The 24853-nt window shown below is 34.0% G+C and overlaps 1 protein-coding gene across 4 annotated transcripts in view; it reads right to left on the bottom strand.

The window, feature by feature from the left end:
- LOC150103008 (CCR4-NOT transcription complex subunit 3-like) overlaps nucleotides 1–24853 on the bottom strand; it is a 447199-nt gene that overhangs the window by 398222 nt on the left and 24124 nt on the right. For all 4 annotated transcript variants that reach the window (XM_090398514.1, XM_090398516.1, XM_090398518.1 and 1 more), the window contains exon 2: nucleotides 2214–2281. In XM_090398514.1, coding sequence (XP_090254640.1) covers nucleotides 2214–2281 — 68 coding nt within the window. The remainder of the gene's footprint in view (nucleotides 1–2213; nucleotides 2282–24853) is intronic.

Raw genomic sequence — 24853 nt, 5'->3', positions numbered from 1 at the left:
CTGAGAGCTGGGTCAGAAGTAAAACACTTGACCAAAGACTAGAGACTGCAGAGATATGAGAGTCCTAAGAAAGATTAGAGGTGTGTACAGATGGCATCAATTGCAATATCATATTAAAAACGAGGATATTAGGAAAGAACTTGACATTGTCACCATCCAGGAATGTGTTAGCAGAGATAATCTCAGGTGGTATGGTCACTTGAACAGGATGGGCGAAGAAAGATTAGCCAAACAAGTGTTCTCTGCCAGGTTGGCAGCAAAACGACCCAGAGGAAGACCAAGATATAGGTGGATTGATACGGTACAAAGTGCCTTAGACGATAGAAGTATAAGATCTAATAATGTTGGAGTCTTGACAAGTAACAGACTGATTTGGAGGAAAAGTATAGATAGGAAGTTAGTAATGATGTAATTTTTTTCATGTAGTATTATCATATCCTGTACACCCCCCCCCCCCTTGATGGTACACGGCAGGAATTTGATGATGATATCCCTTTTTTACATATCTAAAATGGCATTATGCATTAATTTTATTTAACATCCTTTAGCTAGTTCTAATTCAAATTTTGGATACAATCTTTAACAGTGTAGTTAATGCTAAGTGTTGTTTATATCTATCACACTTATTAATCATTTTATGAGTCAAATAACTTATTTCTTTTAAGAAATTGGCTATTTATCTAGCTAACTCCAGATTTGGTATGAAATTTACTCCTGGGTATAAAATAATCATGAAATTATCCAAACTATCTCCCAGTATTATGCATTTTGAATTAGTGTCTTTTCTAATTTTTAACACACTGATCCCATAAATTAATAAAGTACAATTATGTGCAGCACATTGCCTACCAAATCCAATTAGCTGCAATTACTCTGACTATAGATTCCTTGCTATCAAATCCAGGAATTAAATTAATAAAATGTAACTCTAACTCTTGATTTAGCTGTTAACATATACGTTAATTTTTCTTAAAAGTCCTCCTACATCAATTAAACAATTTTTCTTAAAAGTCCTCCTACATCAATTTTGAGATGTTAATGTTAGTTTCTACTAACATTAACATCTCAAAATTTTTATCATTTCCCATACACACAATTTTAAATCACTTACTCTGGCACTACAAAAACATACACAAGTGACATTCTTGTGATCTAAACCTGTATAAAACATTTGCTAACTTCTTTTACCATAGAATCACAATAATTTTAACGTTAATCTAAATTTATACCTAATTTACAATCAAACAAAGAATCCTGATTATCATAATCCTCCTCTTCATTGGATTCATTTAATAAAAGGCAACTACTTTTACCTGATTTGTCACTATTATTATCTATCTGAGTTTTTGCATTCAATATCAGAACACAAACCAACTACCAAATCACTCTTATTCCTAAGGAATTTTCTGCAATGAAACAACTTCCACATCCAAGTGATATTCTATCTAATCCAACACCTGGAAAACCTTTAATGACCTACTCCAAAGTTTACATTAGTACAATGCACTAATCCAGACTTATTGGTTATTATCTGCAATATTTGCTTTCATTTGGTTAAATAGCCAAAAATGCTTACAAATCTTACAATGCTTATAAACCAACCTAACATTATCTTTGTTGCTTCTTTGTACTTAATTGTCACATACAGGTTTATGGTGACCACTTGATCACATGCAGCCAACCCTTACCAAAATTCGATTTCTTCTGAATTACTTGCCTCTATTTTTTTCCTAGGTTTTCTACTCATACTCTAACCCCAAAATACTACCAAACAATTAAATTTCCACTCAAACTTACTCTATTAATTCTTCTTTGTGCTTAATTTGGCCCCGTTGAAATAACAAAATACACAAATGTTTTTTTTTTGTGGGGGGGGAGCATTATTAGATTTGAACCAAGCTCAGGTCACAAAACTTCCATTCCATTGATAATGAATTCTCAACATCACACTACATTTGATTTTGGAAAAAAAATTGTCTAACAAGTTTCTAGTAAGAAGAACACTATACTCTAATAGATTCCAACTCAATAAAAGACTGAAAAATCTGCTGATTTAGGATTTGATTTCAATAAATTGCTAATAAGAATCAAAGCTCTGTGCACTATTCCACTTTCATTTAAATTTATTTATGCATCCCAAATAAACCATACAGTATTTTTAGTAATAATTTCAATGCAGTAATTTATTGCAAGACAACAATATATGCCCATACCTTTTGCCAGATGTCTTCAAAAGTCTCTACACCTTCACTAACCTTCTTCAAGCATCTTTCTATCTCACCTAGAAAAATATTTTAATTTAAGAACTAAATTAAATCTATTACATAAATATATATTGTTCCATTATAAGACTACATAATCTTACAAGAAAATTTAATTTTGCTATCCTATCCTATCCTGTATGTCCCATAATTTCACACAAACATACCCCAACAGTTCCCCATTTATCAAAATTTAAGTCCAAACTCATGAAACTATTAATAAAAAAATTAAAAATTTATTATTAAAAATAAGAACAATCTCTTCTAGCACAAACTATTATATCAACTGACAATATCCTATTTTCTTTTGATGAAACTTTCTTATATACCAACGTTGATCTGCTCAAAACCCTGGTCAATGTCTAGACACTGCTTATAAATAACCACAACCTAACAGAATTATAAAGTTATCACCTTCTGATGTCCTCTAACTAATTAAAGTTATAATCTCAGCAAGTTTTTTTTTTTTTTTTTTTTTTAATATATATATATATATATATATATATGTTAAAGATACCAAGTAATTTTAAACCTGGTTTTACTCCATTTCCCCAAGTAAACAAACAGACTAAAAGTCAAGTTTGCGCCTGCAATTGATGCAAGTCTAACTGATCCCACAGGTAGTGATCAGTTAGACTTGCATCAATTGCAGGCGCAAACTTGACTTTTAGTCTGTTTGTTTACTTGGGGAAATGGAGTAAAACCAGGTTTAAAATTACTTGGTATCTTTAACATATTTATACCCAAGGTAAAAATACTTCCTACATATATATATATATATATATATATATATACACACACACACACGCACACAGGAGATACATATGAGAGGATGGCTTAATTTTGAGTGAGCAGGAGGTATCTGAGGAAATAAATAACCTTGATGTCAATAAGGTGATAGGATTTGATGACATATCACTACACAAGAGAATGTTCCAGGGAATTGGCAGTAGCATTGGCATGCTTGTTTAATACGTCTTACAATAGCACAGGTTCCAAGGGAGTAGAAAGAAGGTAAAATCTTTCACTGCATAAAGGTGGTAATAAGGCTGCGGGTTCAAATCATAGGCCAATCTGTATATCTGGAGCTGTGGTGACGATACTAGAGATTGGTGATAGGTAGGATACAGAAATATGTACGATAAGCAGGATACAGAAATGGTTTGATAACAGCAGTATTATTTGTGGTTATCAGCATAGGTTTGTTAAGGGAAGATCATGTTTTACTAACTTACTTATGCACCATAACAAGGTGACAAATACCACCTTGGGCAGGGGAAATGTATATACAGTGATGTACTTGGATTTTGCAAAAGCTTTTGACAGGGTTCCACAAGATAAATTGAAACAGATGGGACTGGATAACAGACTTCTGAGTTAAATCAGTGACTGGCTATCAGATAGGTATCAGGAAGTTGTATATGGAGGTGCAGTATCCTGTACCGCAGGGATCAGTTTTGGGAACACTGTTGATTAATGACATAGGGATGGGTTTAACCAGTGATGTGCAGCTATTTGCAGATGATGAAAAATTGGGGAGACCAATGCAGAGTCGAGCAGATGTTATGGCTTTGCAGGAGGACTTCAATAGATTGCATGAATGGGCAGGTAAGTGGAACAAGTTCATTGTTGCAAAGTGTAAGGTTTAGAAATTTGGTAAGTAACGACACGATGCAAAGTATACACTTAGCAGGAAAACTTTAAATGAGGTAGAGGGAAAGGAGAGATCTGGGAGTGGTGATGGACAGGGACCTGAAATTCAGGGGCCACAGCACAAGTTGTTAAGATATCACATCTGATAATGGCAATGATGTGTAGGACCCTGACATGCAGAAATAAAGAGGTTATAATGCCATTGTATAAGGCCTTATATGGATTATTATGCGAAGACCTGGTCACCAGGTAATATATTTTAATTAGTATAATGCTAATTAAAATATATATGTAAGGTAAATCCATTTTATATTATTTATTAATCATCATGTCATATATTTCTATACATCACGTTATAAATTATCGTCTCTTAGCATTTCTTACTATGGTAGATACATCAATGATGCCTTAAGCATCCATAACAAGAATGCCACACAAAAACTGTCTCTTTAAACACATTTAGCCACAGACTAAAATTCTCTATCAAATATGAGGAAGACAAATCCATAAACTTATTAAATCTGACTCTTAAGTATCATTATGTTAAGACTAAGGTACACCACAAACTATCCGACACTGGGTACATTTCTCCTCATACCACTCTTATATCAAAAGTTTAACACAATTCATTAACACTCATCTTTTAAATACTGTTCTAAACCAAAAAATCACACAAAGATATCTTTCTCAACAATTAATAAATAATGCTACTGATTATGCCTTCTTCCCAAAGCAAGTTATCGAAATGCTACACTATCCTAAAATTCGAATATAATCACAATATCTACAAAGCCATCAAACACATCTTCAAATATTCTAATTATAAAATTATTTTCACAAGCAAAAAGACAAAATAATTTACTAAAACATAAAACTGCAATATCTCACAGACCAATGTATTACTAATGGCATAATGCTGTTTGCAACTTTAACTGCCAATCGGGATACAAGTCCTGCTATATTGGATGTAGTTCTTTAGTAGTGTTTATTAGAACATTAAAAAACATTACAAAAGTCCCTAATCTAATCTTGCTTTCATGGCAAATAAACAAAATAAATTACTCCCCATTAATCTTAAATCACTCAAATTCACTGCTACTTTTGAACCAACCAAACTCTCTTAATACATAATCTTAAACCAGGAGGTAAGCTCACAGTCAGTTTCATACTGTTTATAATCTGATGATAACGATCCCCAAAAAACAGCTAGAACACTGTCATATTGTTGGCTCTACATATTTCACTAAATTTTGTTCTTTAATTTTTAGTTTTCATAATTTTAATTTTTTCAAAATCTATTTGATATTGATTTTAGAGTCCATTTGATTCATCATCATTGTTGCATTTTCAGGTATTAAGTATAAACATTTATGTTTACATAACTGAGCTTCATTCTTGATACCTAATTAAACAATCACATGTGTGCCACAGCAAAAAATGTGCCACAACTAAAATAACATTTATTTCAGAAATATTTAGTCTTGCATATTGTAAGACATCAGTGAGTGTGAAGAACAATGGTAACGAATATGAACAACAGAAGGGTACAGCACATGTGCCAATTTTTAATTCCTGTATAGGTAGCTGCACAGGATACTAAGCCAAGAGATGTGAAGTCATTAGCTTCTTCATACAAGTTTCCCCAATCCTGAAAATAGTTCAGGTGAAAACTTCTTTGCTTACACTTGGATAAAGGATTAAACAAAGTATATAATTTCTTGGTATCTTTAATTTATAGCATAACCAACTGGAAAAATTCCCGACAACTTTCGCTAATCCAGGGTATTTTAATAATATGGTGCGACACCTTTGGGTTACTCGTATATGAAAATATAACTTTTGCATTAATTCAATCCTAGTATGACTTCTGGGTCTGGCTCCCAACACATTCAACCCTAGAACAACACAAAAGAATAGTTAACATTACTCCAAGACAACATCCAAGAGAAGTAGAACTCCACAGGACTCCTATGCCTTAGATCAACGGTATCTCTAAACGAGTAACAAAGATTATGAAAATATAACTTATCGCTACTTTCAAACCCATTAACCAAAGTTACCCTCTCTAAAAGACAATCTCAAACAATGATGCAACTTGGAGTATACCATGTCCCATGTTCATGCAATCTATCATAGACTGCAGGTAAACGTATTTATGTAAACAGTCTGTAAACGTATTTCTGAACATCAAGACCACATATGGCTTATCAAACTGCATAAATTGGGCCTGGCACAGCATGGAATTGAAAACTCAAACCGTGAGATCCAATGGGAACACACAAAGCTTCTAGACAGATCTGGATACAGATATGATAGCCTATTCAAAGAAAGTACTGAAGCTACTCACTGATGAGACTCCAATGAGGGTTGAAACCGATGCGGAGGTTGGCTTTGAGAGGCTCCACTTGGGGGTAGGTTTTTGCCTGTCTCTGAGTGGGGTCACAGTTGAGATTATGGCTCTGCTTGGTGGTGGGGGGTGAGCCTACCATCTGCCAATGCCGAGAAGTTCTTCTCGGTGATGGGGTGAGTTGTCACTGAGTGAAACAATGCTGAGATGGGCGATCTTTCGGGATTGCCTAATTTTTAGAGCCCAATAATACGGTGCAATACTTTTTGGTTACTCGTATATGAAAATATGACTTTTGCATTACTTCAACCTTAGTATGACTTCTGGGTCTGGCTCCCAATAGATTCCCCTATAAAAAAGATTGAAACAGGTCTAGGTAGTGAGCTTTCCCATAATGCATAGCATTATACAAAGCTGCAAGGAGATGTGCTTTGCATTATGGGATACCAAGGCAAGTGATATGAAGTCATTAGTACAGCCATGAAATGATTCAGGTGCAAACTTGTTTGCTTAAACTTGGATGAAGGATTAAACCAAGTATATAATTTCTTGGTATCTTTAATTTATAGCTGCACATTTGTTAAATTAAAACTATTATGCAGACATGATGATTATAATTCAATCTAACACAACTGAGTATAACAATATCCCAAACTTTTGGGATGGTAAGGCAGTTGTTACAATTAAGTCTGTTGTATGAAGTAGAGCTTCAGTACTTTCTTTGAATAGGCTATCATATCTGTACCCAGATCTGTCTAAAAGCTTTGTGTGTTCCCATTGGATCCCATGGTTTGAGTTTTCAATTCCATGCTATGCCAGGCCCAATTTATGCATTTTATAAGCCATATGTGGTCTTGATGTTCAGAAATGCATTTACAGACTGATCCTCCTGCAATCTATGACAGACTGCATGAACATGGGACATGGTATACTCCAAGTTGCATCATTATTTGAGATTGTCTTTTAGAGAGGGTAAGTTTGGTTAATGGGTTTGAAAGTAGCGATAAGTTATATTTTCATAATCTTTGTTACTCGTTTAGAGATACCTTTGATCTAAGGCATAGGAGTCCTGTGGAGTTCTACTTCTCTTGGATGTTGTCTTGGAGTGGTGTTAACTATTCTTTTGTGTTGTTCTAGGTTGAATCTGTTTAGCAGATATGCTTGTTTGATGGTTTCCCAATTCCTGTTTGAGCAACCCTTCAGGAGAACAAATCCTGCATGCTGTTGAATCCATTTATGATATCAAATGGATTCAACTCAAAAAAAAAAAAAAAAGTTCCACCCAAGACAACATCCAAGGAAAAAGTAGAACTCCATAGGATTCCGACACCTTACATCAAAAGTACCTCCGAATGTGTAGTAAAGATTACAAAAAAATAGTAACTCATCATTATCTTCAAACCCATTAACTAAATTCATAATCTGTTACCCTCTCCAAAAGACAAATGCTCAATAATGATGCACTTGGAGTATACCATGTCCCATGTTCATGCAATGTCATACTATGGGAAAACTGGAAAATCAGTCCATCAACATATTCCTGAACATCACGATCACATTTGGCTAATCAAACCAGAAAGATCAGGCCTGGCATGGCATGGAATTGAAACTGCATGGGATCCAATGGTAAAACATTTTTGGCCAGATCCCTGTACAGATATGAAAGGCTATTCAAACAAAGTACCGAAGCTCTACTTCACAGACCAAACCTTAATCGTAATGACTGCCTTACCATCTCAAAAGTTTGGGAAATTGTTATACTCAATTGTGTTAGATTGTATCATAATATTTAATTAATGCTCATGTCAGCCCAATAGTTTTAACTTACAAATGTACACCTGCTTGTACAGAGGGATTCAAATTTGCCATATGCACTGTAGTGTTCCATTATTCAAATTTTTTACCATTGTTCTTCGCTTTGAGTGATGACATCTTATAATATTGAAGATGAAATATTTGTAAAATAAATATTATTTTCTACTGTAGCACAGATGTAAATGTTTAATTATGAAAACTTCATAGGTCTCACTATAAGAGAAATTGTCAACACGTTCTCTTATCATACATTTAGACTCAATCAAATTCGGCCCCAAATAACTTTTCATTTCTACCTTCTAAAAATCGTCTTTCAGGAATGCCAAGAACCGATCCTCACCTTCACATGGTGCACCCTGTTAATAGGTATCTACTGGGTACCGAATGAACCAGGATGGGTTGGTTCATTCGGAACCCATAGTATGACATTGCATGAACATGGGACATGGTTCTATTAGCTTAAACCACGAATGTATGTGATGGTACAAAATGATGAGATTTCATGCCAGATGGAGGATCGCCCAGTTAAACAATGCCCTGCTTTTTTTTGTCAGGGAGCCAGGGTGAACAGGAAAAGTAAGCTCCAATTCAACATCTAGAAGAAGAAGATGAATAAACCCAACATCAGAAGAACTGAAGACAGGAACCATCAATATAACGAGTATTAATGGAAAGGAAATCAAACTTGCAGAAGAACTGTAAAATTACCACATGGACATAACTGGCATCCAAGACAAAGAAGACAAAATCAGGTGAGATCTTACTAAATAATAAGTATAGAATGTTATTTTCAGGCAATAATGATTAAGGAAAGGAAGAACTAGTGATAGAATTTAACACCAAACATGAAGATAAACTTCTTGATTGGAGGGGAAGTTTCAAGTAGTTATGTGTGCAAACTTCAAAATGGGAAATGAATAATGAAACTTCTTTGTGCCTATGGTCGCACAGCGGGTTCTTCCAAGAAGTGGAGGAATTTTTAGAGTCATTAGAACAGGCAGTGACATGAAAAAAGGGATCCTTGGAGAGATGAACAGCAGAGTAGAGAATGAATCCCATGAGGCATATAAAAACATTGTGGGAAAATTTGGAGAAAAGAGCAAAGCTAATAATAAATGGTAAGTATTTACTGGACTTCTGCTCAGGACATGGACTAATCATTAGTAACACCATGTTTCAACATAAATATGTTCAAATGGAGAGAAGACACAAGAAATAAGACAGCCTCATTGACTATGTCATTGTTGACAGTGTTGATCTTCATGCTCATTCAGGGCACAAGAGTGTACAGAGTATTTGAAACTGGAAGTGACCATTACTTAGTACTAAGCAGGATAAAAATTGATATTACATTGAAAAGGCCAGTATCAGGTCATCCCCAAAGTAATGTTTTCATATTGTACTTTTTCAAATGTGTCTGAGCTTATCTAAACATGAATTTTTAAACGTGTGGACAGACTTATGTGTTCGTCGAACATGTTGTTTATTATTTTAACGGTATAATAGAACACAGAAACTAAGTAAATAATTTTATATCTAAAAAAAGTTTATATCTAAAACACACTCCAAATCTCAACAAATATGGCTGTATCAACTTGCCGAAGATCTGGGAGACAGTCATATTAAGAAAAAACTAGCACTTTTCTAGGACTCTAGTAATATATGATAGCGGTTTTTTTTTTTTTCTTTTTTTTTCAGATAGAGGGCGCCAAAATCAGGACTCTAGTCTTTGTGTTGCTGCTACAGTTTTGTTGAAGTACACCATGTTGTTTTAGTCTCGCGTATTGTGACAAACAGTGTTTTTGTGCTCTGAAGATGCTGGTTATAATACCAGCGAAATATCAGCATCTAGTTAATAAATTAATTATTTACTTAGTTTCTGTGTTCTATTATACCGTTAAAATAATAAACAACATGAATTTTTAAAGTTTTATAAGTACTGCTAAGCTGAGGCAGCCTCATTCTAAGGAATTCCACCTTCAAGAACCTCATACATAAGTTATTGTTTAAATAACCCTTTAATACTATGGAGGTCACTGAAGAGCACATTATGCTTTATGAGTTCAAAAAAAGCAACAATGCTGCTAGGACTGTAAAAAATGTACAAAAAGTTTATGGCAACAATGTTTTGAATGTGCAAAAGTGCCAGCGATGATTCCAAAAATTTCGTCAAGGGGGACTTTAGCTTGAAAGACTCCTAATAATAAATTTAGTTTAATCGTTTACCCAAGTGTAGGCAAACAAAGTTTGTGCCTGAAGTAGTTCAGGACTGAGGCAACTCGTAGTAAAGGTGGACCAAGCTCTCATCACTCCTTGTCTCAGTATCTCCCATAATGCAAAGCACATCTCCTTGCAGACATGTATAAAGCTATGCATTAAGGGAAGGGCCACTATCCAGACTGGTTTCGACCTTTATCGCGGTCTCGTCAGTGGGAGGCAGACCCAAAAGTGGTGATACTAAGGCAGAAGCTTTATACATGTCCGCAAGGAGATGTGCTTTGCATTATGGGAGATACTGAGACAAGGAGTGATGAAAGCTTGGTCCACCTTTACTACGAGTTGCCTCAGTCCTGAACTACTTCAGGCGCAAACTTTGTTTGCCTACACTTGGGTAAAGGATTAAACTAAATTTATTATAGTCTAACCAAGTGGAAAATAAACTTCCAACATCTTTCTCTGAAAGACTCCTCTTGGCATCCTGTCTCTCTTGATAATGATATGCTAGAAGCAGCTATCGCAAGAAATGCCAATGCAACTGTTGAAGATTTAGCATAAGATCTTAATTCATCATCATTGACCATCCATTGCACATTTTCAAGAAGTTGGAATAGTGTCTAAGCTCGGCAAGTGGGTTCCTCACAAATGAACAACAATCAAAGATAGCATTTCAACATCTGCACTGCTCTTCATTCTCGAGAGGTTCAATCTCTTTCAAGTTTTTATTGGCCACCATCCATACTGGCTTGTAGTAATTTATATGTATACTTTTTTTTTATTATTATTTGACACTTATAGGGAGTCCAAAGACTCATCGAGGGAGAGCACCTACTCTATAACTCTCTGTCTCCACCACTCAACCTCATCCACCAACTGCATCATCTACACCAACACCATCTACTGTCCACCACTAGTATTTTCGCAGACAATCACAAACAGCCATGCCCACAGCGGGATTCGAACCCGCAGCCTTTTGGCTAGAGAGCTAACCACTCGGCCAACCAGACCGGCACTTATATGAATAATTTTTTTGTGTGTGAACATGTTGCTCTCCTGCTTAATTTAATTTTGTAACCTAACTGATAATAATAGTAACAGAACTCTAGCTTTGATATAGTAAGGTATAGTAAGTAAATAAATCATAGAAAAGCTTCGGGAAGAATATAGAAAACAAATATCAGAAAAGTGACAAAATGTTCTGGAGGATATTCAAGAAGCTTAGAAATGGAGGAAAGTGTACTGTAAAAGGAATCAAAGGAATGAAAACTGAAGATAAGGATATCCTGGATGTCTGGAGTAATTACTTTGAAAGAAGAACTGTTAAACAAACTAAGCAGAGACAGAACCATACTAGAAAATTTAAGAGGAATGCAAAGAGTACATACCAATACTGGAGGTAAAAATAGCCATCAAAAACTTGAAATGTGGAAAAGCAGCTGGGAATAGATGATATTCGACCATAAATTATTAAGTATGGAGGTATAAAAATTTTGCAGTGACTACACTGCATAATTCAGGAGGTCTGGTCAGGTCAAATTCCCAATGATTGGAATAGAGCTCTCATAGTACCCATCTATAAAAAAAAAGGGAATAAAACAATGTGAGAATCACAGAGGAATTTCTTCACTAAGTGTTCCAGGTAAGATTTATGCTAGCATAGTTGAAAAGAGGTTGAGAAAGATTGTGGAAGAGAAACTTGGAGAAGAACGAGCTGGGTTCAGGCCAAATAGAGGTTGTCGAGATCAGATTTTCACTTTACATGTACAAAGTGAAAATAAATAGTTGAGGAATCATGGGAATATGACAAGGATCTGTACTTAAGTTTTGTAGATATGGAAAAGGCTTATGACAAATCCCAGAGAAAAGATTTTCAAAACACTACAAATATATGCAGTGAATAGAACATTATACAGAGCAATACATAGTCATATTTAAGTTATAAATCAGCAGTTAGGGTTGAAGGAAATGCAGGAAGAAGGTTTGATGTAAAATCAGAGGCAAGACAAGGATGCACATTATCTCCAGTCTTATTCATCATCTATATGGATTACATTATGAGAGAAAGTGGCATCAGGCCTGATATTAGAATTGGAGATGTCAAACTTAGCTTTGCTTTATGCAGATGATGCTGTACTCTTAAACACATCTAGTGCAAGTCTCCAGAATTCTTTAACTAAATTGAATGACAGCTGTAACAAATTTGGCATAAAAATCAGCCATAAAAAAACCAAAACTATGAAAATAGATAGAAACATAGAACTTCAGGATGTATTCTGAATGTAGATCCTATAGAACAAATAAAATATTTCAGCTATTTAGTCACAGTTTTTTTGTTTAGATGACAGGTTAAATCAGGAAACAGACAATAGAATAAGCAAAGATGGCATGGTGGGTAGCCAGCTGAATAAATTTATATGGAATAAGAGAGAAATCAGCCAAAACACACCAAACTAGCAGTATTGTTTAAACAAGTTTTAAATTATGGATATGAGAGTTGAGTTAAAAATAAAATACTTGATCAAAGAATAGACCACAGACATGAGGGTTCTAAGAAAAATTAGAGTGAACCAATGTCATCAATGGGCAGAATTGTATTAGAAATGAAAATATTAGAAAGTGACTTGACATTATTAGCATTCGAGAATGAATCAGCAGAGCTAATCTTGAATGGCCACTTGAATAGAATGGATGAAGAAAGGTTAGCAAAACAGGTGTTTGATGCCAAGATGGCAGGAAAGAGAGCCAGAGGAAGACCAAGGTCAAGGTGGATTGATTCAGTCAGAAGTGCCTTAGAAGCACAAAATGTTAGATATGACAACATTAATGTGCTCACAAGTAATAGATTGATTTGGAGGAAAATTGTTGATAGGAAATTAATAATAATGTAAACTTAATCACAACCAGGTATGTCCTTTTAATTACTATTTTAATTCAAATTAAAAGATTTTGATATTTAGATCCACACCAGTCTTTGGTTGTAAAGTAAGGTAGCTCCTTCAGCAAGCCTTGCTTTTTTTTTTTTTTTTTTTTGTTGTTTTAAATTAAGAGTGACAAGAAATAGTTTTCAAAAATTTTCTAGAATATAACCTTACAAGAACAGAAGATTTGGGTTACAGAAACTGATTGATAGGCAGAAAAGGAGTGATATGATTGAGACATACAAATTACTGATTGGTTTTTACAAGATTAATTCAGGTCTGGTGGTGGGAGAACTAGGGGCCATCCATAGAAACTGAGTAAGAGTGTAGTTAGCAAGGGTGTTAGAACTAAGTTTTTTGCTTGGAGAGTAGTGAATGAGTGAATAGTTTGCCAGAGTCTGTTGTGGGTGCCATGACTGTGAATGAGTTCTAATTATGATAGATACTGTGCAAATGTTGGATAGTTCTTGATGTGATGTTTATGGTCTTTCTTGATTGGTCTAAGGACTTCTTGGAGTAGCCCATAATAATAATAATCATAATATACCTTTTATTCAAATTAAATCAGAATACTTATTTTTATTACATCCAGAAAAGTCATATAAAAAAAAATGAATAAAGTTACAAACAATTCCAATCAAACATCCCAATTAAAATTGCAAACATTCCAATTTGTTATATTTTCTCATAAGAGAAAATATAACAAATGAAATATCTACCATATATTTTCCCAGTTCCTACTACAAGGTGGTCATTCACTGAAGACACAGGATTCTAACGTAAACTGGAAGATGTACAGACAGATATTATGTGGAGTATGTGAATATAACACTTCTGAATTCTTTAAATAACAAAGAGATAACAAATAATAAAAAAATGTCACAAAGAGAACATTTATCACAGTACATAATACTATGATAACACATGATTAAGGATGCAGAATTACTGCTACCTTCCCATTGACATTTTCTTCAAAATTAATGTTAATTGTCAAATCTCCCACATAGTCACATGCAATATTTTAGTCTTGTAAGATACTAGCTGCATCCAACCACCAAAACCTTGATCGTCTTTTGAACTTGCCATCAAACATCGGTGAAGGTGGTTTGAGCATACCACCTCTGACCAGCTCTGCTCACAGATTCTTGATGTAAAAATGTCAAGTTCCTTCTTAATATCTTCATTTTTAATATATCGATGCCTTCCGTTCACTCCTCTAACTTTTCCAAGAACTCTCATATCTGTGGTCTCTAGTATCTGACTAACTCCAGATCCATAAGTTAAAATTGGTTTGAACACACTGCTTAGTATACTGATAGTTTAATATTTTAGCTAAGTTCTTCCTTATTCTTCTTCTTCTCTTCCATCTAAGACGGGTTGAGTGTTCTCTTGAGCAGGATCCTCCAGTCTTCTCTATTCCTTGCTGTTCGAAAAAGTTCCTTATATGTTCTGCATCCCGAGACGTTCTTTATTAATTTCAGCCAGGTAATTCTTGGTCTTCCGGGTCTTCTTTTTTCAGTTGGAAAAGTATTGATTAGGACATTAGGAAGTCTGTCTGCATCAATGCGTACAGTGTGTCCGAACCATCTCAGTTGTTGTTTTCTAATTTTTTCTATTATTGTCTTTTTATACAATACTTCTTGTCTGACTGTGATGTCGTTTTCTTTTCTATCCAACTTGTTCCATTTATTTTTCTTAAGCATTTCATTTCAAATGCCAGCAGTTTTATCTCCTCTCTTTTTTTTAACTGTCCAAACCTGCTCCATAGATGACTGTTGGTATAATTATTACTTCATATAATTTGATTTTGGCTTGCTTAGATATCTTGTTTGTTTTCCAGATTTTCTGTAATTTTCCCATGGTGGTCCATCCTATCGCTATTCTGCATTTGATTGTTTTGAGTTCATCTATTGTTTCTGTTAGTTTTGATCCAAGGTATTTGAAGTTGTCTACTTGTTCTATTTGTTCTCCATTTAGGGTGGCTGAGATGGTAGTTCCGTTCCTCCCTATTTTCATCACTTTTGTCTTTTGTATATTTATTGTCATGTCATATGTTTTACAGGTTTCGTTTAGCTTGTTGATCAACTTTTGTAGTTTATTTGGAGTTTTTGCAAGAAGGATGAGATCATCTGCATATTTGATATTATTTATGTTTAAACCATTGACGTTGATTCCAGGCTCATTGTCTATTGCCTTCTTTACGACTTCTTCTAGATATATGTTGAATAGGCATGGGGATCATGGACATCCTTGCATTACTCCTTTTTGGATCTATATGGGTTCTGTTGTGAGTGTGTCCTTTTTAATTATTGCATTTGTCTTAGAGTAATATTTTATCAGAAACTGTATTATATATTTGTCTATTGCTTTTTCTAGTAGAATTTTAAGAAGGATTTCTCTGTTGATGTTATCGAAAACTTGTTTAAAGTCCACAAAACAACAATATAGTTCTTTATGGTTTTCCCAGCTGAGCTCTGCTAGTTGGTGCAATGTGAAAATTTGGTCTATTGTTGAATAGTTTCCTCAGAAACCAGCTTGTTCTATGCCTATCATTTCTGTTTGTAGTATTTTTTTTATGTTTGTAGTAACATTCCTGTTTGTAGTATTTTATTGAATAGGGTTGTTAAATATTCTATTGATATGCTGCCTCCATATGACCACAGTTCAGCAGGGATAGTATCAATGCCTGGTGCGGTGCTTTATTGTTTTTCATCCGTTTTATTGCGTATCTAACTTCTTGTAAAATTTTTGGATGATCATTATTTTCTTCTATTGTTGGCATTGTAGTTTTGTTTCCTTGGTGGAAGATAGTCTTAAAATGGTTTGACCAGATTTTTCTTGTATATTCAATATTCCCGGTTTCAGTCATCTTGTTGTTTATCATTGTTATTATCTTCCTTATTAGATAAAAATTTGTTCAACTCACTTCATCATGTAAGCTTTATTTTATTATCTATTTCCAAATTTAATTTGCTATTTTTGTGGAAATTTGTGCTAAATTAATCAAGTATTTTATTTGTTTTACAAGTTCCCTGTTGAGAATATAATTGAAATTTTCCATGTTCTTGCCTAATTTTATCCAAAACAAAAAATAAATTTCGTAAGCATTTATAACAAATAACATATAATAAACATATACATAACATAATAATAAATACTTAATATACACAGTTTATAAACAAATTATGCCACTGACATCCAGTCAATCACTCAAATTTAAATGAATTTAAAGTTCTTTTCCACTGTGATTTTGGCAGTAACATTTTGAGGCTTTAATACACTAAAACTGCAAATGTAATATGTATGTTAATATTGCCATTTTTCCATCTAGCTATAACCTATAAAATTGCAAGCACTTATTCACTGCATAGGTACAAAAATCCATCACCATTTGCACAGGTTCAGGTAACTGTCTAGACAGCAGACACTAAACAAATAGTAGTATAGTATAATCATTTAAATAATAGTTTCACACATGCAAAATAAAACTAAATAGAATTTATTAGTTTTCTCTTACATATGTGAAGCTGTTATTTAAAACATTATATTATGTCTAACATGCATTAAACATCTAGTAACTAAACAAATATGCATACAACATGCTAATGTCATCATCAGTTTGCCCACATGGCACAGGCTAAAAGAAACTAATTAGAGTATTAAAGTGGAATGGGTTTGAGTAATATTGGAGTGGAGACCATGAAAAAATCACTAAATCAAACAAGTAACAAGCATGATTTATCATATAATTTGTTTTTGCAGTATGTTAAAAATTTTCTAACTTTAAATTAGAAATTCTGAAAGCAATGTTTTGCATGGGTATTTACTAGGTGTGTGTAATCCTCTTTTTGACAGGTGTGTGTACACTCATATGTGCACAGCTCAGAGGAAACAGCCTCCAGTACTTCTTCCATTTGAGGGTAAAGCAATAAAGTGGGTAGAAGGGGAGAGGGTAGAAGAACCCATGGCTGTAACCTCTATTTATCTGGAGAATTTGCCTAGTCAACAAAGTTACCCAAGTTAAGTGTATGGTTGTTTGGAGGTGGGTGCATCTATATAACAGTCCTTCCCCCTTATCTGCGGTTTCGGTTATCCTCAGTCAACCCTGATCCGAAAATATTAAATGGAAAATTCCAGAAATAAACAATTTATAAGTTTTAACATTTTTAAAGTTTTAAATTTAAAATTTTAAAGTTTAAAATGTGCACCATTCTGATGAAATCTCGTAGTAGCATGATGAAATCTCGCACCATCCTGCCAGAATGCAAATCATCCCTTTGTCCACTGTATCCACGATGTACTGTATATGCTATTGGTTGCCCATTAGTTACTTAGTAGCCATCTCTTAGTTCTTGTATTCAAGTAACCCTTATTTTATTTAATAATTGCACCAAAGTGCAAGAGTAGTGATGCGGGCAATTTGGATATGTCAAAGAGAAGTTAAACTGCTTCCTTTAAGCAGAAAGGTGAAAGTTCTTGACTTCTTAAGGAAAGAAAAAAATCATATGCTAAAATTGCTATGATTCCATTCACATAATTTTTATTACATTTATTACACACACATATATGTAATATGGTAATTAGCAGAGTAATCAGTCTCTTCTCGGCAAATTCTCTAACCTTGAAGAACGGCCACACACCAAGTTGATTGGGAAAGCACTACTAATTTATAAATATGCAAGAATGAATTTGAAAGAAGAATTATCGAATCAAAAGAAATAGTTCTGAACCCTAAACACTTGAACAACAATCTAAGCTACAATTTGCCTGATTCCCACAGCGTAGTAATCTAATACTGGCGCTCTAAAATTAGCTGTCGCACACATTCAACTCATGCCAACGGTAACACGCAGTCACCTATTCAAATATGACTGTTACTATTCTACTTCTTTTTTATTAAGCTGGAAAGTCCATGTTTTTTACCTTGTTATTTTTATAAGTCTTATGTTTTTTCTTTCTCACCTGAAGAAGTCAGAGCACCGATGAAACTAGTCGTGATTTATTAAAGGTTTTTGTTATACTTTCTCAGGTTCTAGTCAGTTAAATTAATTTCATAAATGTATACATCCCGAGTAAATCCTAATTTCAATATATATATATATATATATATATATATATATATATATTGACCGAGTTCCCAGACACTTAATATGGCAAACATTAAAGAAAAACAAAATACAAGATAACTTAATAGCAGCCATACAAAGCCTCTACAAAAGTAACAGAAATTATGTAAGAACCTGTATAATAGATCAAAAGAATTTGAAACAAATGTAGGAGTGAGGCAAGGCTATATACTCAGCCCTCTACTCTTCATTATAGTAATGGGTGAAATTTTAAAGGCATGCCAAACAAAAACAAAAAAGTTCCACCTAGGATACAGGAAATTGAAAGAAACCAGGATTTCATACATGGCTTTTGCAGATGATGTAGTGATTCTAGCAAATATAGTTGAAGATTTGCAGTACAACATCAACATTTGGTATGAGGAAACAAAGAAAAGGAATAGGACCATAAATAAAAATAAAAAAATGATCCTATCTAGAAACCAACCAAAACACATAATAAAAATAGAGAACCATCAACTGAAACAAGTCCATTCCTTGAAATACTTGGGATCATATATACAAGAAGATAGTAGACTAGACACAAAAATTAACAACAGGATAACCGGGGGAACAAAGCTATTCTATGCAATGAAAGGCCCACTCCTAGATAAGAAAGAAGTCGCTCAGAATACCAAAATGGAGTGTACCGTTCAGTGTTTCTACCAACATTAACATACAGTTGTAAGTCTTGGTGTTTAACAACAGGAAACACAAATAAACTATAGACAATTGAAATAAAATATCTTAGGAAAGTGGCACAAAAAACAAGACTAGACTGAATAAGAAATCAAACTATAAGAGACAGCCTTCAAGTTGCACCTCTGAACCAATTCATAACACAAGCCCAAATGAGGTGGTTTGGACATCTTAATCGAATGGAAGAATAGCAAAAACTGTATAGGAAAGCCAGAAAATAAGAAAAAGAAACATAGGCAGACCCAGGAAAGGTTGGCAAAAGGAAATTAAAGAAAAATTGGAAAAGAAGGGAATTAACTTGAAAGAAGCAAAACAACAAGCGTTGTTTTGAATTGGAAAAGGTATTAAATTGCCAATCTTTATGTTTTCTTTTGATCTTCCTTCCTCATTTATTGTACTCCCTAGGTATATTTGTAATTCTTTACTTGTTTTATCTTTTTCCTATTTAATTTAATTTTCTTTATGTTCTCTGGTTTCTCGCTTGCCAGTAGAATTTTGGTATTTTCAATATTTATTTTCATGTGGTATTTATTAAATATTTCGTTTGTTGTTTTGATTAACTTGTTTAGTCTTCTGCTTTTTGCTATGAATGCAGTAATCATCTGCAAATCTCAGGCAAAATATTTCCTCTCCACCAATCTTTATGCTACTGCTTGTTTTGTTTTTTTTCTATAACTTCTCTTATGGCATTTTCAATATATGTTGAAGAGCAAGGGTGATAATATACACCCTTGTCTTACTCCACATCTAATATGTATAGTTTCTTCTTTATTATTTGTTCTTATATATCCTATTTGTCGTACATATATCTGTTTGATTACTCTTCAGTCCGTATAGTCAATGTCACTTTTCTTCATAACATTTCACATCATCATCCAATTAACTTTGCAAAATGCTTTTTCTAAATCCATTAAGCATATATATGTTTTTTGGCTTAGCTCCATTCTTTTTTCGATTATACCGATTATATATTTGGTTTAATCCTTTATCCAAGTGTAAGCAAACAACGTTTGCACCTGAAGTATTTTCAGGACTGGGGCAACTCATGGCAAAGGTGGTATTAACTTCTCCTTGCAGACATGTATAATGCTATGCATTAAAGGAAGGGTCACTACCCAGACCGGTTTTGACCTTTAATGAGGTCTCATCAGTTGGAGCCAGACCCAGAGTTGGTGATATTAAGGTGGAAGTAATGGAGAAGTCATTTTTCCATATACGAGTTGCCAAAAGGTGTCACACCTTATTATTAAAATTCTCTGGATTAGAGATAGTTGATGGAAGTTTTGTGTTTTGCATTATGGGATATTAAGGCAAGTGATGAGAAGTTATACCACCTTTGCCACGTTGCCCCAGTCCTGAAAATACTTTAGGAGCAAACTTTGTTTTGCTTACACTTGGATAAAGGATTAAACCAAATATATAATTGGTAGCATAGCCAAATGAAAAAGCTTCTATCAACTATCTTTTTTGATTATAGTTCTCAGGCTTAGAATTGCTTCTTTTGTTCCTTTTCCTTTCTTGAATTCATATTGGCCTTCCTCTAGTTATGAATCTATTCTTTTATATCTTCGGGTATTATTTTTAATAGGATTTTGCTAATGTGTGTAATTAGAGCTATTGTTCTGTGTTTGTTATATATATATATATATATATATATATATATATATTGGAGAGTGTTTGCTTTCTTGGGGACTGGTATTATCAGGGATTTTGTGAAATCTTCTGGGAGATCTCCATTTTCATATATTTTAGCTATTAGTTCAAATATATCATTTTTTGTTTCCTCATCCAGAATTTGAAAGGTTCACTTGAGATGTTATTGATTCCTTTTCTTCTGGCTTAAGTCTTTAAGTGCTTTTTCAAACTCTAATTTTATTATTGATGGTCCACTACTGTCTTCAGCTTCTGTGCCATTTTCTTCTTCCTGTTCTTCTCCTTGATACAGGTGTTCAAAATATTTTTTCCATTCTTATATTTCTTCAGAATAAATAATTAGTTTACCATTCTCATCTATTAAGGCATTACTATGTGTGGCCTTTTTCAGTTTGTTGCTCATTTTTGTTATTTGATTATAAGCTGTTTCTAGATTTCCTTTATTAAACAGTTCTTCTGTCTTCTTACATTCTTCATGGATGTGTTCTTCTTTTGCTTGCTATCTTTTTTTTTTTTTTAATCTCTTGTATTTTTCGTTGCATTCTACTTTTTCTGTATTACTTCATAATACAGAAATAACTAAACAATTTTTTTTTCCTCCATTAAACCTAATATTTCTTCAGTTATCTGTGGTTTTCTTATATTTTGCTCTTCTCTTCCTAGTATTTTGTTACTAGCTTTTAGGATATTGTCTTTTATTTGATTCCACTTATCGTTATTGTTGTGTTTTCCTTTGCATTTAAAAATCAGAATAAGAAATATCCCAAAGATAGTGCAATATAGGGCAACAGATGAATGATTATAGGAGGAAGACATTATAGTACTTTTATTTTATTTTTTTTTATGCTGAGCCATACACAAGAGGTCAGTTAATCAACTTATAGTACACTATTAGTACTGTAAGTTGGGAAAGGAGAAACTTGTTTGCATTTGATTTAAAAGCCTGTATTCCTTGGAAAACACATCAGGGGAAAGACTATTCCACAATACAGCAGTAGCAGGGATGGAGAGGGGAAAATAAAATTATTCTGTGGGTTTCAAGGTGTACTGTGAAGGGATGATGAGCAGCAGCTGCACGTGTTCCAATGGACTTAGTACTAAGTGCGGGTTATTGATGCTATTTATTTCACATGGAAATAGAACATGTAACCACTGTAAAAGACAATGGTCATTTGTTCCACATATTCATCAATATATTTCATCTACATAACGAGGCTTGAGAGAGGAGGAAATAATGCAGTAAACAGCAGTGAGCAAGCAAAGACATATACGAGGAATTATATAACCTTGATGGTAATCAGGCAATAACACTTCAATCACTTATCCCACATACTTCAAATGAATGCCTGAAATAGTTAAAAGCAGCCTTAATGTACTTGTTTAAAAGCTTTGCAAGAGTCTAAAGAGTAGATAAGAGGTAAAAGTTGTTTCACTTCATAAGAATGAGGCTGCAAACTACAGCCGAGTCTGTGTATATGGAATTGTGGTTAAGAAGCTGGAGAGGTTAGATTCTGCAAAGGCAGTTGAGTCCACAAGACAAATGGTATTTAAACTGTGTCTGATGGTATTAGCAAAAGTGATCAACAAGTTGTGAAAGAGCATAAGTCAGAAGCCAATCTGAAAGGTAAGGATGAGATGTAATACATAACTAATGTATCATGTAGAAAGTGGGGGATAAGAAAGCCGAGTGATAATAAATGTCAAATTTATATGAACCATCAAGTATATAATATCCTACAATAACATATTACAGGATTAAGTTTATATTATTACCAACATTCCATCGAGTTTCCTGCAAATTAGTCTTATCTGTCATTACTCCATATTGGCATATCTTATATTAAACCATCTTCATATGCACAGCATCAATCTAGATACTGGTCTGCCTCTGGTTGTTTTTCCTTATCAAACAACTATTGCAACCATACTTAAAATAAATGTTAATATTTCTTCTCCTGTTTAAGTGACCACACTACCTTAAATCAGTTCTACTAACATACCACAGACTGCAAGCAATGTCAGGTTCCTTTGATGTCATCTATTCACTCTTCTTATTTTTCTCAGATCTGTCTTGTAGTACTTGATCAACTGTTTGATTTGTAATCCCAGCTCACATCCTTAATGCCAGAAAGAAGAAACAATAACTGTAACATAAACAAAATACTGCATGTTTCAACCAACTCTCCTACAACCAACACACAAGATCACAACAAAACCATTCCATCCTAAATATCATCTCCATACCACCTTCAAACCACACATTCAACTATTCATCTGTTCTCCTAAGGATCATTTTCATCCTGGAGCAATTTAAGTAGCTTGGCCAACTTTGGACAGACTGGTAGCGCTGTTATCATCTGCCTAGAAGAAAACACATGCATTATATTCATGATCATCTGTATGACAAGGCAGGAATAGAAGATGATGCTCTGGATATTCCTTCTCATGAGATTAAATAGAAGAAGACAACTGTGATACACATCACTACTAGTCTGAAAGACTTGTCAGAACTGGCATCAGCTACAAAGCACTCCCTAACCTCATTAAATATGGCTGTATTAATTTGCAAAATTCTAGGACAGTTGTTCTAAGGCCACATTTGGCACAAGCTTCTCTGAATTAACTTCAGTGCCATCTGGTCCCTAGAGGGCACCTTGTTAGGACAATTTCCTTTTCAATTATAATCTGAAATGTTTCCATAACATTCTAATTAAATGCTATGTGTCACGATAGAAAACTAGTGAAATATTAGCAACTTGAATAAATTAATTTTTGTTTCTTCTTTTCATGCTGTTTATATCTTATGTAACATGTTATGAAGAAATTCTCTTAAAAAATTTTTTGAAGAGAAAAGAAGCAAAGTTCTTCAAGTATGGTTGCATAAATCTCACATGAAGCATTCAGTAGGAAAATTCCTCTGTAATTCTCACATTCAGTTTGTTGAATAGTTTTCTTCAGATTTTTGTCACCGAGTCTCTTAGGTTTGGTTCTTGCTTTCAAACTCTCTCATTTTTTCTCCAGTAACATTGATACATTTCCACCATGGCTACTCAAGATTAGCAGACCATGCCCTGGATACTCAGCACAGGATCACTGGAAAAAATCCACCTTACTCCACTGAAGCAAACTTAAATTCGAGAGGCTGTTCCTGGAATCTGCAGCAGCTCTTACCAACTCTCCCAACCTAAACAAATATGGTTGTATCAAACTGCCTCTCATATGGAAATCCCTCATTGGCAGACAGTTGGAAACCCTCAGCCCAACAGGCAAGAGTACACCCAAAGCCAATAGATGGTGTATCTCTCCTGTTCCATCTTTGTTACTGAAATGTGCCTGAGTCCACGTGTTTAATACCAGTGAATTAATCCCTGAAGATGCCGATTTCACCAAAGTTAAATCAGCATCTTCAGGATGTAATAATTAAATATTTTTTTGTTATTAACTAGTTTACGTTATTAATTTCTTTGAACAACACGATGATGCAAAACATTGGTATATGGGAGTCTATAGTGCAGTTCTGTTATATCCAAAACTAATGTGCACTGATTCAGGATATAAATTAGTAATAGCTTGTCCAAGTCCTAGACAGAAATTCAGCAGGTACTTACCATTACTACTAGCTTTAAGCTTTCCTCTAGCCTTCTAAGAACACTTGTGTCTGGTATTCATTTTCTACAATGTTATTTGAATCTACAAGAAAACTTAGCTTTTCCTCCATGTCAGTGTCTCCTCATAACTCAAAAATTTCCTCCATACTAAGTACCTGAAATATAATAACTGCAGTGCAAGAATAGAAAATCATCATCATGCATATCAAGGATTTAGGCATAGCATGGCCTGTTCTGGCCTTAGAAGTCATCGTTGAATCGTTTAAGAGGAAGTCCTGGTTTTCTTTTTCCTAATGGCTTGTACTTTAAGGCTTGTTTTGGTAATCTTTCTATTTTCATTCTTTGAATGTGTTCCATCCATTTATGTTTCTATTTTTTAATTTTTTCTATTACTGATTCTTGGTTTAATTCTTTCATAATTTCTTCGTTTCTTTTGTGATCAAATAGGGTATACTTTGCAGTTTTCCTCATAAACTTCATTTCTGCTGTTGTTAATCTTTGTTTGTCTTTTTGTTTTATTGTCCAGATTTCACTTCCATACAATAAGACTGGTAGGGCTAATGTATTGTATACTTTT

The sequence above is a fragment of the Typopeltis vanoorti genome, chromosome 9, assembly GCF_054136105.1.
Source record: "Typopeltis vanoorti isolate ZY-2024b chromosome 9, IOZ_Tvanoo_1.0, whole genome shotgun sequence".
Taxonomy (NCBI): domain Eukaryota; kingdom Metazoa; phylum Arthropoda; class Arachnida; order Uropygi; family Thelyphonidae; genus Typopeltis; species Typopeltis vanoorti.
This window is presented reverse-complemented; position numbering and strand designations above follow the sequence as displayed.